The 16715-nt window shown below is 46.3% G+C and overlaps 1 protein-coding gene across 1 annotated transcript; it reads right to left on the bottom strand.

The window, feature by feature from the left end:
* Nucleotides 1-4309: 4309 nt before the first annotated feature.
* On the bottom strand, nt 4310-6233 carry LOC139562855 (caveolin-2-like). The gene is made up of 3 exons (XM_071380979.1): nt 5843-6233; nt 5231-5418; nt 4310-5070 (listed from the first exon to the last, which is right to left on the bottom strand). The coding sequence occupies exons 1-3, from the start codon at nt 6068-6070 to the stop codon at nt 4920-4922; spliced, it is 567 nt and encodes a 188-aa protein (XP_071237080.1). The 5' UTR covers nt 6071-6233; the 3' UTR covers nt 4310-4919.
* Between the last annotated feature and the right edge of the window lie 10482 nt (nt 6234-16715).

Genomic DNA, 16715 nt, shown 5'->3' with positions numbered 1-16715 from the left:
AAAGTGAGTGTGGAAGAGTTGAAAAAATGATTTTTGTCTATCAACAATGACAAGCCCCCGGGGTCTGACAACTTGGATGGAAAATTACTGAGGATAATAGCAGACAATATTGCCACTCCTATTTGACATATCTTAAATTTAAGCCTACTAGAAATTGGGTGCCCTAAGGCCTGGAGGGAAGCAAAAGTAATTCCGCTACCTAAGAATAGTAAAAATGTTGTTTGACCAGTTACATAGCTATTTTACAGTAAACAAATTGACAACAGACTTTCAGTACACTTATAGGGATGGATATTCAACATACACAGCATTTATACCAATGGCTGATGATTGGTTGAGAGAAATTGATTTTAAAAAGATTGTGGGGGCTGTTTTCTTTTTTACTTCAGTGCGGCCTTTGACATTATTGATCATAGTCTGCTGCTGGAAAAATGTATGTGTTACGGCTTTACACCACCTGCTATATTGTGCATAAAAAGTTACCTGTCTAACAGAACACAGGGGGTGTTCTTTAATGGAAGCCTATCCAACATAATAGAAACAGGAATTCCCCAGGGCAGCTGTCTTACTTTTTCCAATCTTTATTAATGACATGCCACTGGCTTTGAGTAAAGCTAGTGTGTCTATGTATGCGGATGACTCAACACTATACACGTCAGCTACTACAGCGACTGAAATGACTGCAACACTTAACAAAGAGCTGCAGTTAGTTTCAGAATGGGTGGCAAGGAATAAGTTAGTCCTAAATATTTCAAAAACTAAAACTTGTATTTGGGACAAATCATTCACTAAACCCTAAACCTCAACTAAATATGTGACTAAACTACTTGGAGTAACCCTGGATTGTAAACTGTGATGGTCAAAACATACTGATACAACAGTAGCTAAGTTGGGGAGAAGTCTGTCGATAATAAAGCGCTGCTCTGCCTCCAGCACTACAACAAGACTGTCACGTTCCTGACCTTATTTCCTTTGTTTAGCCTTGTTTAGTTGGTCAGGACGTGAGCTGGGTGGGCATTCTATGTTATGTGTTTCTATGTTGGGTTCATTGTATTGGCCTGATATGGTTCTCAATCAGAGGCAGGTGTTTGTCATTGTCTCTGATTGAGAACCATATTAAGGTAGACTGTTTCTCACTGTTTAATTGTGGGTGATTGTTGCTGTGTCTGTGTTTGTTCGCCACACGGTACTGTTTCGTTCGTTCGTGTGTTCCTTCCTTCCTGTTCGTGCGTTCATGTTTTATGTTCTCAAGTTCAGGTCTGTTCACGTCGTTTTGTTATTTTGTATTTTGTCAGTGTTCTGTTTTGTTGGATATCATTAAAATTCGACATCATGAACATTCACCACGCTGCGCCTTGGTCCTCCTCTCTTCCACCTAAAGACGAGCGTTACAGAATCACCCACCAAAACCGGACCAAGCAGCGTGGTAACAGGCAGCGGCAGCAGAAGCAGCGCAAGGAGGAATGGACATGGGAGCAGAGTCTGGACTACACTACGTGGGAGGAGATCGACAGGTGGGCGATCGACCCAGGGAGAATGCCGGAGCCCGCCTGGGATTCTCTGGAGCAGTGTGAGGAGGGATACCGGCGAATGGAGGCAGCACGACGACGCGGTAGGAAGCCCGAGAGTCAAGCCCAAACATTTCTTGGGGGGGGGGGCTACAAGGGAGTGTGGCGAAGTCAGGTAGGAGACCTGCGCCAACTCCCCGAGCTTACCGTGGAGAGCGAAAGTACGGGCAGACACCGTGTTATGCGGTAAAGAGCACGGTGTCTCCTGTACGTGTGCTTAGCCCGGTGCGGTACATTCCATCTCCTCATATCGGCCGGGCTAGATTGAGCATTGAGCCAGGTGCCATGAAGCCGGCTCAACGCGTCTGGTCTCCAGTGCGTCTCCTCGGGCCGGCATACATGGCACCAGCCTTACGCATGGTGTCCCCGGTTCGCCCAACACAGCCCAGTGCGGGTTATTCCACCTCCCCGCACTGGTCGGGCTACGGGGAGCATTCAACCAGGTAAGGTTGGGCAGGCTCGGTGCTCAAGAGAGCCAGTATGCCTGCACGGTCCGGTATATCCGGCGCCACCTCCCCGCCCCAGCCCAGTACCACCAGTGCCTACACCACGCACCAGGCTTCCAGTGCGTCTCCAGAGCCCTGTTCCTCCTCCACGCACTCGCCCTGTGGTGCGTGTCTCCAGACCGGTACCACCAGTTCCGGCACCACGCACCAAGCCTCCTGTGCGTCTCCAGAGCCCTGTGCGCCCTGTTGCTGCTCCCCGCACTAGCCTTAAGGTGCGTGTCCTTAGCCCGGTACCACCAGTTCCGGCACCACGCACTAGGCCTACTGTGCGCCTCAGCCGGCCAGAGTCTGCCGTCTGCCCAGCGCCGTCTGCACTGCCCGTCTGCCCAGCGCCGTCTGAACTACCCGTCTGCCCAGCGCCGTCTGAGCCGCCCGTCTGTCCTGAGCCTTCAAAGCTGCCCGTCTGTCCTGAGCCTTCAAAGCTGCCCGTCTGTCCTGAGCCTTCAAAGCCACCCGTCTGTCCTGAGCCTTCAAAGCCGCCCGTCTGTCCTGAGCCTTCAAAGCCGCCCGCCAGACAGGAGCTGCCAGAGCCGCCCGCCAGCCAGGAGCTGCCAGAGCCGCCCGCCAGCCAGGAGCTGCCAGAGCCGCCCGCCAGCCATGACCTGCCAGAGCCGCCCGCCAGCCATGACCTGCCAGAGCCGCCCGCCAGCCATGACCTGCCAGAGCCGCCCGCCAGCCATGACCTGCCAGAGCCGCCAGCCAGCCATGACCTGCCAGAGCCGCCAGCCAGCCATGACCTGCCAGAGCCGCCAGCCAGCCATGACCTGCCAGAGCCGTCAGCCAGCCATGACCTGCCAGAGCCGTCAGCCAGCCATGACCTGCCAGAGCTGTAGACTGTTTCTAACTGTTTGTTTGTGGGTGATTGTTGCTGTGTCTGTGTTTGTTCGCCACACGGTACTGTTTCGTTTCGTTCGTGCGTTCATGTTTTATGTTCTCAAGTTCAGGTCTGTTCACGTCGTTTTGTTATTTTGTATTTTGTCAGTGTTCTGTTTCGTTGTATATCATTAAAATTCGACATCATGAACATTCACCACGCTGCGCCTTGGTCCTCCTCTCTTCCACCTAAAGACGAGCGTTACAAAGACAGGTCCTACAGGCTCTAGTTTTGTCGCAACTGGACTACTGTTCAGTTGTGTGGTCAGGTGCCACAAAGAGGGACGTAGGAAAATTGCAATTGGCTCAGAACAGGGCAGCACGGCTGGCCCTTGGATGTACACAGATAGAAAACATTAATAATATGCATGTCAATCTCTCCTGGCTCAAAGTGCAGGAGAGACTGACTTCATCACTACTTGTACTTGTGAGAGGTGTTGACATGTTGAAAGCACTGAACTGTCTGTTTAAATGACTAGCACACAGCTCAGACACCCATGCATACCCCACAAGACATACCACCAGAGGTCTCTTCACAGTCCCCAAGTCCACAACAGACTATGGGAGGCGCATAGTACCACAGAGTGATGACTACATGGAACTCTATTCCACATCAGGTAACTGATGCAGGCAGTAGAATCAGATTTAAAAAACAGATTCAAATACACCTTGTGGAACAGCGGGGATTGCGAAGCAAAACAAACATAGGCGCAGACACATGCATAGACACATGATAACATACGCACTATACCCACACGTACACATGGATTTTGTGTTGTAGATATGTGATAGTGGAGTAGGGGCCTGCGGGTACACACTTAGTGTGTTGTGAAATCTGTTATCAATGTATTGTAATGTTTTTAAAATTGCATAACTGCCTTAATTTTGCCAGACCCCAGGAAGAGTAGCTGCCTTGGTAGCAGCTAACGGGGATCCATAATAAATAAAAATACAACAAAAAATGGTGTGTTTGTGAAACATGGTTCACTTCAAATACAGTGAGTTTGCCTGTGCTATTGTTGAATTCATTGAACTGCCCCGTTTCCTATTTTGGTGAAGGCAGATGGCTTTCCAGGATGAAGAGAGATGCGTCCAGACCCTGAGCTGTGAAGTGAAGATAAAGGGAGGGCCAAGGAGTTCATCCTACTGGATGTTAGCATGAAAAAGGCTAATCATACATAACGAGGTCACCTGCAAGCAGATTGGGTGTGAATGAGTGAACAAGAGCCTCTTTACCCATCTATTTGAATCTTATTTCTGCACTCAGTACAACAGTGATATTCAGAAAAGGTGTGTCTCTTTGAAGAAGAGAGATATTTCAATGGGTTGATTTTGTATAAGAAAACAGGTCTGATATTGATATATTGATCATAATCCATGACACTTTATTTAAGATATATTTCATTTTTATCAGAATAGATGAAGATAAACTTGACATTTTCTCGAATACAACAAAAATAGCGGAGGCACATTTTGAACTGTGTGGCCAGATTTGATAAAGATAACACTATATTACAGTGCTGTATCTGAATTATATTAAATGTGGTCATCAAACAAGTGAATCATCTAACGCTATCACATCATGCGGAAAAAGTACACTTCAAAGCACACTTCCAGTTTATACTAGATACAAATTTTACCCTCAATGATTGTGCATCCTTTACACATTCTCCTTTTCACCTTCACTCGTGACAACTTCTCAAATAGGTAACCAATCTTCTTGTTGGAGCTTGATAAACACTTTTCCTCAGTCTTGATCAATCACACTGATCTCAGTTCAGCAGTAAGGTCCCACGATCCACCAAAAGGCCTGTAGTTGTGCCCCTGGTCGGATCCTAGAGCATCCTACAAAGCTTAGTCCAGCCCTAACAGTCTCCCCAGAGGGCATTCCATAGTAGGGTAATGTTATAAACAATCCCATATTCCCAATCCTGTTTTTCCCATTATCTCTGTGTGAGGTTCTATCATTCCTTCATTCCTGTGTCAGGCGAAGTCTGATTCCACTGTGGCACCTTGCAGCACTAGTGAGGAATGGGCGGACACCAATGTCCAGTACGATGCTCCATAGGCTCTGCAGCCAGTATGTGATAATAAGGATGTAATGGACGAATGGGCTGAAGAACCTATCACGGTTAGATAGAGAATACATGGAGAAACAGAAGAAAAGAGAAGGTTAGAGAAGACAAGACAAGACAAGAGAAGACAAGAGAAGAGAAAATGTCAACATGTTGATTTATGGTTCATATACTATCAGTGGGCCTTGAAATGATATTATATACCTACCATATGTGTAGGAAGCTGAGGATGGCGAAGAGCAGTGCAGTGATGATGGATATAGGGACGGCCAGCAAGACAGTTACTATCCGGTAGATCCAGACCCTGGTGACCTCGAACAGGGCATTACTCCAGATCCACACTCTGTCTCCGCTACGCACTGACACCGGCTCCGCTATCACATCCTCAAAGGTCACCTAAAGGCCGAGTCATAGTCTCAGGGTGGACGTTCCCACAGTTTCCTTTCAAACTACTGCACATTTTTTGACACTCAAAGAAATATGGATAAGTGCAGTCAATAACATGCCCACCAGAGAGCAGTACAAGCATAGAAAACCAACTGTGACAAACCACAGACTGTATTACTGTAGAACTATAAAATGTTTCAGATCTGTTTGCTAGTTTCAGTAATTAGGTTTGAATAATTGGGTTAAGACAGATTATATGCTTGACCCCACATCACCTAATATTACTATTGTGACAGCATTACTCCTTTCAGATGACAATCCAGAAAGCACAAAAAACTCATTCATGAAGTCATGCAAATTAACACAACAAATGCGGTATTGTTAGCAGTCAGCGCCCGCGTTGATGCATTGATGCATGGTTGTGTTGAAATACCTTCAGACAGTCGTTGACTCCTCTAGGGTCTCTTTCTTTCAGCAGGGGCTTGGTGTCACTAACGTCAACTAACGGGGACACAGCCTCCTCTTCATCCATCCCATCCCCCAGTTCAGCCTTCCATAGCAGCTGAGGCTCCTCACGGTCCTCATCCAGGTCTTCATCATCAGAGTCTCCTAGGTCAATCTCTGTCCCCACTGGATCTGTTTCCCTCATCATGGTGCCCATTCGAAAGAACAAACAAAACGGTTTTCGAATTGATTTGAACTGAAGAAAAAATGTATTCAAACACGAGAGAGCAACAGGACTCACAAGCCCAGGGCCAGAAATAGACTCGCTCTGCCCACAGAAATACCTACACACTCACACACACTGTCAAACTGTGACACTCTCAGGCAGAGGGTGACCAACCAGGCTGTTTACACGGGCGTGGTCAGCAGCAAGTGGGTTATATTGGGAAAGTGAGACTGGCCTGGCTGGAATTTTCAAAAGGGCTTTGGTGTGTGGATCACTTCCCCACACCCAGGCTCAGGCCCAGGGAGAGGGGAGAGACCCTCCCTGCTGCAGGATATAAATACCTAGAGAGGAAACTATATTCTGCCTGCTTCTATGAATATAGACTGATCTTCTCATCTGATCAAATAGAGACTTTACATTACAGAGGACAATGACAACTCAATAGGGTATTGGTTTTGACTTGCAAAATGTATGAACAGAAGTAAAAAGTCACTTTCCAATTGATATGAAAAGGAGAAAGAAGAAACAATTTGCACACGAAGCTTTGTAGAGTAAGCCAAAATTGTGATATGAATGTCGTAGTGATATGGCAACAGGATCTCACAAACACACTTAGATAGGCTACGAGTTCTTGTGATATCGTTGGCTAGGTGGTGATTAGCCCGCCCTGCACTCTGTGACTTATTAGAAGTGGTAACTTTACCTGGCCCGGTTCCCACAGGAAGGTATTGTAAACCAGTTCTGGGCCGTACTCAATATTGCACACGTAGCATAATGCTTTGCAACGGAAAATGAAAACTAGCAGTCTTAATTGACAAGTTCATGTAGTCTCTCCCTGTTTTGTCCCGTTTGCTCCCGGCTTTGTTCCAAATGAATATCGCCCATACTCCAAGAAGAAAAGGGTCAACTAAAGTGTGTAAAGGCTGCAGCCCAACAATGCCCCCTTCTGGTCTCTCAGGGTTTGGGTCATCATTTTCTTCATGTTGGGGAATAAAAGATTTGAAAGTCTAGGTTGGAAATAAAATATGTCCCCAAATATGTCCCCTGTACCAAGAGGAATCAGATCTTTTACCTGATGGTGGTGCTCTACACATCATAAAATTCCCATTGGAACACAGCCATTTTAAAAGTGCAGGGCTTGTGCAACGTGCCATACCTTCAGTTTTTGTCTTATAGGAATGATATAATGTACAAATGAAGAGAATGCTGAAGTCTCTACCTATCTATTGATGTAAATGAATCCCCTGTCTGATTCTTATTTTTTCTCACCAAAATATTTCTTGCTAGCTATGAGTCTGAAATGGGGAATTGAATTTGAATGCTTTGAATACATTTTGTTAAATCTAAAAATGCCAATAGTTAGATTTTTCGGGGATGTGCTCAGCAATTGTTTTATTTACTACATCTGGAAAATGCTTTATAAACAGGAAAAATTGAAATGACATTACATTGACAGCATAGAATTCAAACATAGACATTTAATGTGGTGTTATAGATCATTGGCAAACTGCACAGTTAATTACCATAAAGTGCTTAGCTACAAATGTTTTATGAATGAATAGATTTGACTTTACTTTGACTGTGCGTTATAGACCGGTATCGACCAACTTAATTGTGATGTGGAGGGGGGTTGTTAATGAGGAAGAACGAGTTATGATATGACCCTCAACTACACAGTTTGATCTGTAAAAGCTACCCTGAAGATTCAACCATGTGGGGATTTTCATGCACCATTGACCTCAGTGAGAAGAAGAAGGTAAGTCATGGGTCTATACTGGCCAGTGGGGGAAATGTGGCTGGTTCAGGCTATATAGCAGCAGCATTTTCAAAACGTGGTTTTGGCCTTTCGGCATATTCACTAACAGAAGCACTTTTCAGAACAGCCATAATGATGACCCTGTGCTGTCATTGTAATAATGCATCTATTAAGAAACGTACATAGGAGCTCTTGCATGACATGAATGCACTAGAGTTTTGGTATGGATATATTTCATTAACCTTTAATAATGTGGTTGGGACCTGCTATAACACATTCATGAAATGCTTATAGATGTGTATTAAATGTGTTATGGATATGTAGCCAAAGTAAGTCGTTACCCAACCGATAACCAAATGTGTGTTCATTGTGGAGCCATATTCTCAAAGTTTCAAAGTATATTCGTCACGTGCAGAGGATACAACAGGTTTAAAACAGTACAGTGACATTCTTAGAGAGCTCTTTCCTAACAATTCCCTGATAATAATAATAATATAGATAATAATAGAACATATAATTAAAAAAATTAAGTAAGAAAAAAAAAACACACAAGAAGAGAGTCAAAGAATAGGAGAATGCAAGTATATACAGGTCAGTGCCAGTACCTTATTCAATGTGCAGGGATACTGGAGTGGTTGAGATGGGTTTATACATAAAAAGTGACAGGTAGTAGGATATACATGTAAACAGGGCTGAAAGTGACTGGTAGCAGGAATACATAAATACTTATGGTAATAGAAATATATGCACGTAAACAGGCATAATAGTGACTATTAGTAGGATAAATAGATAAATACTAATGATAATGGCACTCAATAACCAATGGACAGCAACGTAATGGAGTAATAAATGTAATCAATAATAATTTTAGCAGCAGCGTAGGTTGTGTCTGAGTGGGCAGAGACCTGTGGATGGGTATAGAGTCAGTGTGCATAATCTGTGGGAGAGGGAGAGCAGTAGCTGTTAGCCAGGGTAAAGAAGCTATTTAGTATTCTGTTTGTCTGATTCTTATTTCGGATGGGAGCATGGAGAACAGCCCATGTCTCGGTTGGCTGGAGTCAGACACCATCTGGCTCACCCCCAGTGAATCGCTGGGCCGTCTGCACCACACTTTGTTGGGCCTTCCGGACGTGGGCGGTGCAGTTGCCTTACCAGATGGTGATACAACCAGTTAGAATGCTCTCAATGGTACAGCTGTAAATGTTCCTGAGCATCTGAAGGGCCATTCCACATGGAGGGGTGTTCAGTCCCAGGGTCCCGAACTTGGAGGGCACTATGATGTTGAACGCTGAGCTGTAGTCGATGAACAGCATTCTCGCAAAGGTATTCCTCTTGTCCAGGTGGGAGAGGACAGTGTGGAGTGCAATTGAGATTGCATCGTCTGTAGATCTGTTGGGGCGGTATGCAAATTGGAGTGGGTCTAGGGTGTCTGGGATGATGGAGGTGATGTTTGCACTGACCAGCCTTTCAAAGTACTTCATAATGACAGATGTTAGTGCTACAGGGCGGTAGTTATTATGGCAGGTAGCCTTAGAGTTCTTGGGAACAGGAATGATGGTGGTCAGCTTGAGATATGTGGGGATTACAGACTGGGACAAGGATAGGTTGAAAATTACAGTGAAGACGCCTGTCAGCTGGTCTGCCCACGCTCTGTGAACGTTCCCTGCAATACTGTCTGGCCCGTGGCCGTACAAGTGTTGACCTAATTAAAAACCTTCCTCACATCACCCAGTCCTCTGGGACGACGGGGGCCCCCATGCACGGCTCTGTGTTGTTTTTGTCAAAGCATGAATAGAATTCATTGAGTTTGTCTGGTAGAGAGGCATTATTGAATAGATCGAAGCTAGGTCTTCCTATGTAATCCATAATGGATTGTTGCCCATGCGACATGTGACGAGCGTCGGAGCCAGTTTAATAGGATTAAACCTTGTTCCTATATTGTCCTTTTGCCTGTTTGATGGTCATAGTGTGACTTCTTGTATGTGTTTGTGTCCTCAGCCATAGCCTCAGGGTTGGCTGCGATAGCCCTGTGTGAGTGTCAAGTCCTGACCTTAGTTCCGTTTTTATGTCTTTTGGTCTTTTATGTATTTTGGTTTGGTCAGGGCGTGAGTTGGGGTGGGCATTCTATGTTTTTCATTCTATGTTTTGTATTTCTATGTGTTTGGCCTGGTATGGTTCCCAATCAGAGGCAGCTGTCTATCGTTGTCTCTGATTGAGAACCATACTTAGGTAGCCTTTTCCCACCTGGTGTTTGTGGGTAGTTGTTTCCTGTTTTGTGTTCACCTTTCAGGACTGTTTCGATTTTCGTTGTTTCACTTTTGTTATTTTGTATTTAGTGTTCAGTCATAATAAATTTAACATGGACACGTGCCACGCTGCATTTTGGTCCGATCTTTCCTGTTCTTCAGATGAAGAAGATCGTTACAGTGAGGTAGCCATGTCCTTTATCTTAGTGCATACTTCTGTCTTAATACACGGCATTTGACTGGGGAAGCAGCAAAACTTCACTGTGGGGACAACGTCGGCAATGTACTTCTTGATGAAACCCGAGACAGAGGTGGTTAGCTCGTTGATGCTATCGGCGGAGTACCGAAACATCTTCCAGTCAGCGCTAGCAAAGCAGTCCTGCAGCATAACCTCCGATTCTGACCATATCTCTACAGAGCACGTCACGGGTACTTCTTGTTTGAGCTTCTGTTTGCAAACAGGAAGCAGGAGTACAGACAATCTGATTTACCAAAAAGGGGATGATGGAGGGCCTTGTGGTTAACAGTGGTCTAGGACTTCATCGCCCCTAGTGGCTTAGCAGATGTGTTGATAAAAGTTGGGCATCACGTCTTAGTGACGCATAATTACATTCACCAGCAACAAGAAAAGCAGCCTCCAGGTGCATTGTTTCCTGCTTGTTTTTATAGCCTCATACAGAGTGCCAGCTTGGTGTTCTTGTTGTCCTCAGGTGGAATATACACTGAGCATTCAAAACATTAAGGACACCTGCTCTTTCCATGACATTAACTGACCAGGTGAATCCAGGTGAAAGCTATGATTCCTTATTGATGTCACTTATTAAATCCACTTCAATCAGTGGAGATGAAGGGGAGGAGACAGGTTAAAGGACTTTTAAGCCTTGAGACAACTGAGACATGGATTGTGCATATGTACCATTCAGAGGATGAATTGTCAAGACAAAAAATGTAAGTGCTTTTGAACAGGGTATGGTAGTAGGTGCCAGCCACACCGGTTTGCATCAATAACGGCAACTCTCCTGGGGTTTTCACACTCAACAGTGTCCTGTGTGTATCAAGAATGGTCCACCACACAAAGGACATCCAACCAACTTGACACAACAGTGGGAAGCATTGGCGTCAACATGGGCCAGCATCCCTGTGGAACGCTTTTAACACCTTGTTGAGTCCATGATCCGACAAATTGAGGCTGTTCTAAGCACAACAGGGGGGGGGGGGGGGGGGGTAAGAAGGGTTATCATTCATGATAACAGATGGAGGGTGGAAGGGTCAGCATTTGACCATCAAGTATTCCAAGATAGGTAAACAATAGGTCAAGACTTTCTCTGCACTAGTCTGCACACCATCTGTTGTTGATGAAGAGACATAGTCCTCCATACTCCCTCTGGATTTCCCTGAATCTAATGTCCTGTCCACACGGTGAAAGGATAATCCTTTGAGTTGTATCTCACATACACTTCACAATTATTATACTGAATCATATGGTAATGTGGCTAATGTAATACGTTATAGGTGACACACCAATGTCCTCTCACCAATAGTCAGCTAGTGTTGATTCTCTATTGCCCCCCTATGGAAATAGGAGACCATGACATTTCACACAGGGGATTTTACTCAGTAGTCTTTACTTGTGTCCTCATGTCCTCTTGTTTCTTCTTCTCCTCATGTCCTCTCATCCTGTCCTCTCTTCCCTTCCTCTCCCCACCTCTTTCAAAAAATATCACATCGGTAGGACATCTTTTCACCAAAAGAAGTCAGTCATACATTAAGGTTTTATTTGGAAAACTGCATTGAAGCACTATAGATTTTCAAACTAAATACCGTCTGGTTAATACAATCATTAGTGGTGGACTGTATTGTGCCTTCAGAAAGTATATACAGACCTTGACTTTTTCCACTTTTGTTGTATTACAGCCTGAATTTAAAATGGATTAAATGTTGATTTTATTTCTCCCGCTGGCTTACATACAATACCCCATAATGTCAAAGTGGAATGATGTTTTTCAATTTCATTTACTAACATTTTTCTATTTAAAGCTGAAATGTCTTGAGTCAAGACGTATTCAACTTCTTTGTTATGGCAGGCTAAAAAATTTGCTTAACAAGTCATAATTAGTTGCATGAACTCACTCTGTGTGCAATAATAGTGTTTAACAGGATTTTTGAATAACTACCTCATCTCTGTACCCCGCACATACAATTATCTGTAGGGGCTCTCAGTCGAGCAGTGAATTTCAAACACAGATTCAATCACAAAGACCAGGGAGGTTTTCTAATGCCTCACAAAGAAGGGCACCTATTGGTAGATGGTTAAAAATGTCAAAAGCAGACATTGAATATCCTTTTGTATTTTTATATGTATTATGGATTCCCTTTGAGGATGGTGAAGTTATGAATTACACTTTGGATGGTGTATGAATACACCCAGTCGCTAAAAAGATACAGGTGTCCTTCCTACTGTAACTCAGTTACCAGGGAAGGAAAATGCCCATGCTCAGGGGTTTCAGCATGAGGCCAACAGGCACTTTAAAGCAGTTACAGAGTTTAATGGCTGTGATAGGAGAAAACTGACATTGTAGTTACTCCAAAATACTAACCTAATTGACAGAGTGTTTGCAACAAGGTACTAAAATAATACTGCAAACAAATGTGGCAAAGCAATTAACTTCATGTTCTGAACATAAAGTGCTATGTTTGGGGCAAATCCAATACAACGCATTACTGAGTACCACTCTCCATATTTGCAAGCATAGTGGTGGCTGCATCATCTTATGGTTATGCCTGTAATCGTTAAGGACTGGGGAGTTTTTCAGGACAGAAAATAAACAGAATGGAGCTAAGCACAAGCAAAATCGTAGAGGAAAACCTGGTCCAGTCGGCTTTCCAACAGACACTGTGAGATGAATTCTCCTTTCAGCAGGACAATAACCTAAAACACAAGGCCAAATCTACACTGGAGTTTCTTACCTAGAAGACAGTGAATGATCCTGAGTCACCAAATTACATTTTTGACTTAAATTTGCTTGAAAATATATGGAAAGACCTGAAAATGGTTAGCAATAATCGACAACAAATTGACAGAGCTTGAAGAATTTTGAAAAGAATAATGGGCAAATGTTGCAGAATCCAGGTGTGGAAAGCTGTTAGAGACTTACCCAGAAAGACTCACAGCTGTAACTGCTGCCAAAGGTGATACTAAAATGTATTGAATACTTATCTAATCAAGATATATTAGTGATTTATTTTATTTTATTTTGTTACTAATGTTATAATTTTTCTTCCACTTAGACATGAGTATTTTGTGTAGATCGTTGACAAAAAATTACAAATAAATACATTTTATTTCCCACTTTGTAACACAACAACATGTTGAAAAAGTCAAGGGGTGTAACGGCGTTCCTCCTCCTCTTCATCCGAAGAGGAGGAGCAGGGATCGAACCAAAATGCAGCGTTTCTTGTAGACATAATATTTATTAAACAAAACGGAAAAACACGAAAACACTTACACAAACTACAAAACAACAAACGAAGTAGACAAACCTGAACGTAAGAACTTACATGTAACGAAGAACGCACGAACAGGAAAATGACTACACAAAACGACGAACGAACGAAACAGTCCCGTATGGTGCAAACAAACACAGGAGACAACCACCCACGACAAACAATGTGACAACACCTACCTTAATATGATTCTCAATCAGAGGAGATGAAAACCACCTGCCTCTAATTGAGAACCATATTAGGTACCCATTAACCAACATAGAAACAGAAAACATAGACTGCCCACCCAAACTCACGTCCTGACCAACTAACACATACAAAAACTAACAGAAAACAGGTCAGGAACGTGACATAACCCCCCCCTTAAGGTGCGAACTCCGGGCGCACCAGCACAAAGTCTAGGGGAGGGTCAGGGTGGGCATCTGACCACGGTGGTGGCTCAGGCTCTGGGCGAGGTCCCCACCCCACCATAGTCAATCCCAGCTTACGTCTCTCCCTCAGAATGACCACCCTCTTACTCCACCCACCTAATATACCGGGTAACATCAAAATAAGGGACAGCTCCGGGACAAGGTAGCTCAGGACAGATAGGTAGGTCAGGATAGAGAGGTAGCTCAGGATAGAGAGGTAGCTCAGGATAGAGAGGTAGCTCAGGATAGAGGGGCAACTCCGGACTGAAGGGCAGCTCCGGACAGAGAGACAGCTCTGGACTGAGGGGCAGTTCTGGATACTTGGCAGCTCTGGGCTGAGGGACAGCTCATGGTTGGCTGACGGCTCTGGACGCTCATGGCTAGCTGACGGCTCTGGACGCTCATGGCTAGCTGACGGCTCTGGACGCTCATGGCTGGCTGACGGCTCTGGACGCTCATGGCTCGCTGACGGCTCTGGACGCTCATGGCTCGCTGACGGCTCTGGCTGCTCATGGCTGGCTGACGGCTCTAGACGCTCATGGCTGGCTGACGGCTCTGGACGCTCATGGCTCGCTGACGGCTCTAGACGCTCATGGCTGGCTGACGGCTCTGGACGCTCATGGCTCACTGGCGGCTCTAGCAGATCCAGTCTGGTTGGCGGCTCTGGCAGATCCTGTCTGGTTGGCGGCTCTGGCAGATCCTGTCTGGTTGGCGACTCTGGCAGATCCTGTCTGGTTGGCGGCTCTGGCAGATCCTGTCTGGTTGGCGGCTCTGGCAGATCCTGTCTGACGAATGGCTCTAGCGGCTCCTGACTGACTATCGGCTCTGACGGCTCGGGACAGACGGGCGGCTCTAATGGCTCGGGACAGACGGATGGCTCAGATGGCGCTGGGGAGACGGATGGCTCAGATGGCGCTGGGGAGACGGATGGCTCAGATGGCGCTGGGGAGACGGATGGCTCAGATGGCGCTGGGGAGACGGATGGCTCAGATGGCGCTGGGGAGACGGATGGCTCAGATGGCGCTGGGGAGACGGATGGCTCTGGCCGGATAAGGCGCACTGTAGACCTGGTGCGTGGTGCCGGAACTGGAGGCACCGGGCTAAGGACACGCACCTTCATGCTAGTGCGGGGAGCAGGGACAGGGCACACTGGACTCTCAAAGCGTACTATTTGCCTGGTGCGTGGAACCGGCACTGGTGGCACCGGGCTGAGGGCACGCACATCAGGACGAGTACGGGGAGAAGGAACAGTGTGTACAGGGCTCTGGAGACGCACAGGTGGCTTAGTGCGTGGTGCCGGAACTGGAGGCACTGGGCTGGAGACACGCACCATAGGAAGAGTGCGTGGAGGAGGAACAGGGCTCTGAAAACGCACTGGAAACCTGGTGCGTGGTGTAGGCACTGGTGGTACTGGGCTGGGGCGGGGAAGTAGCGCCGGAAATACCGGACCGTGCAGGCGTACTGGCTCCCTTGAGCATTGAGCCTGCCCAACCTTACCTGGCTGAATACTCCCCGTCGCCCGACCAGTGCGGGGAGGTGGAATAACCCGCACCGGGCTATGTAGGCGAACCGGGGACACCATGCGTAAGGCTGGTGCCATGAATGCCGGCCCGAGAAGACGCACTGAAGACCAGACGCGTTGAGCCGGCCTCATGACACCTGGCTCAATGCCCAATCTAGCCCTACCAGTGCGGGGAGGTGGAATAACCCGCACCGGGCTATGCACACGTACAGGAGACACCGTGCGCTCTACTGCGTAACACGGTGTCTGCCCGTACTCCCGCTCTCCACGGTAAGCCTGGGAAGTGGGCGCAGGTCTCCTACCTGCCCTCGTTCCACTACCGCTTAGCCCCCCCCCCCCCCCAAGAAATTTTTGGGGTTTCTTCTCGGGCTTCCAGCCACGTCTCCTTGCTGCCTCCTCATACCAACGCTCTTGGGCTCTCGCTGCCTCCATCTCCTCACGAGCGCGGCGATATTCCCCAATATGCGCCCAGTGTCCTTTTCCCTCCAATACTTCCTCCCAAGTGCACGAGTCCTGCTTACTTGGCCGCTGCTCGAATTTCCGCTGCTTGGTTCTGGTAGGGTGGGTGGTTCTGTAACGGTTCTCCTCTTCCTCTGAAGAACTAACAAAATAACAAAACGAATGTAGACAAACCTGAACGTAAGAACTTACATGTAACGAAGAACGCACGAACAGGAAAATGACTACACAAAACGACGAACGAACGAAACAGTCCCGTATGGTGCAAACAAACACAGGAGACAACCACCCACGACAAACAATGTGACAACACCTACCTTAATATGATTCTCAATCAGAGGAGATGAAAACCACCTGCCTCTAATTGAGAACCATATTAGGTACCCATTAACCAACATAGAAACAGAAAACATAGACTGCCCACCCAAACTCACGTCCTGACCAACTAACACATACAAAAACTAACAGAAAACAGGTCAGGAACGTGACATAACCCCCCCCTTAAGGTGCGAACTCCGGGCGCACCAGCACAAAGTCTAGGGGAGGGTCAGGGTGGGCATCTGACCACGGTGGTGGCTCAGGCTCTGGGCGAGGTCCCCACCCCACCATAGTCAATCCCAGCTTACGTCTCTCCCTCAGAATGACCACCCTCTTACTCCACCCACCTAATATACTGGGTAACATCAAAATAAGGGACAGCTCCGGGACAAGGTAGCTCAGGACAGATAGGTAGGTCAGG

Source organism: Salvelinus alpinus, chromosome 2 (assembly GCF_045679555.1).
Source record: "Salvelinus alpinus chromosome 2, SLU_Salpinus.1, whole genome shotgun sequence".
Lineage (NCBI taxonomy): Eukaryota > Metazoa > Chordata > Actinopteri > Salmoniformes > Salmonidae > Salvelinus > Salvelinus alpinus.
This window is presented reverse-complemented; position numbering and strand designations above follow the sequence as displayed.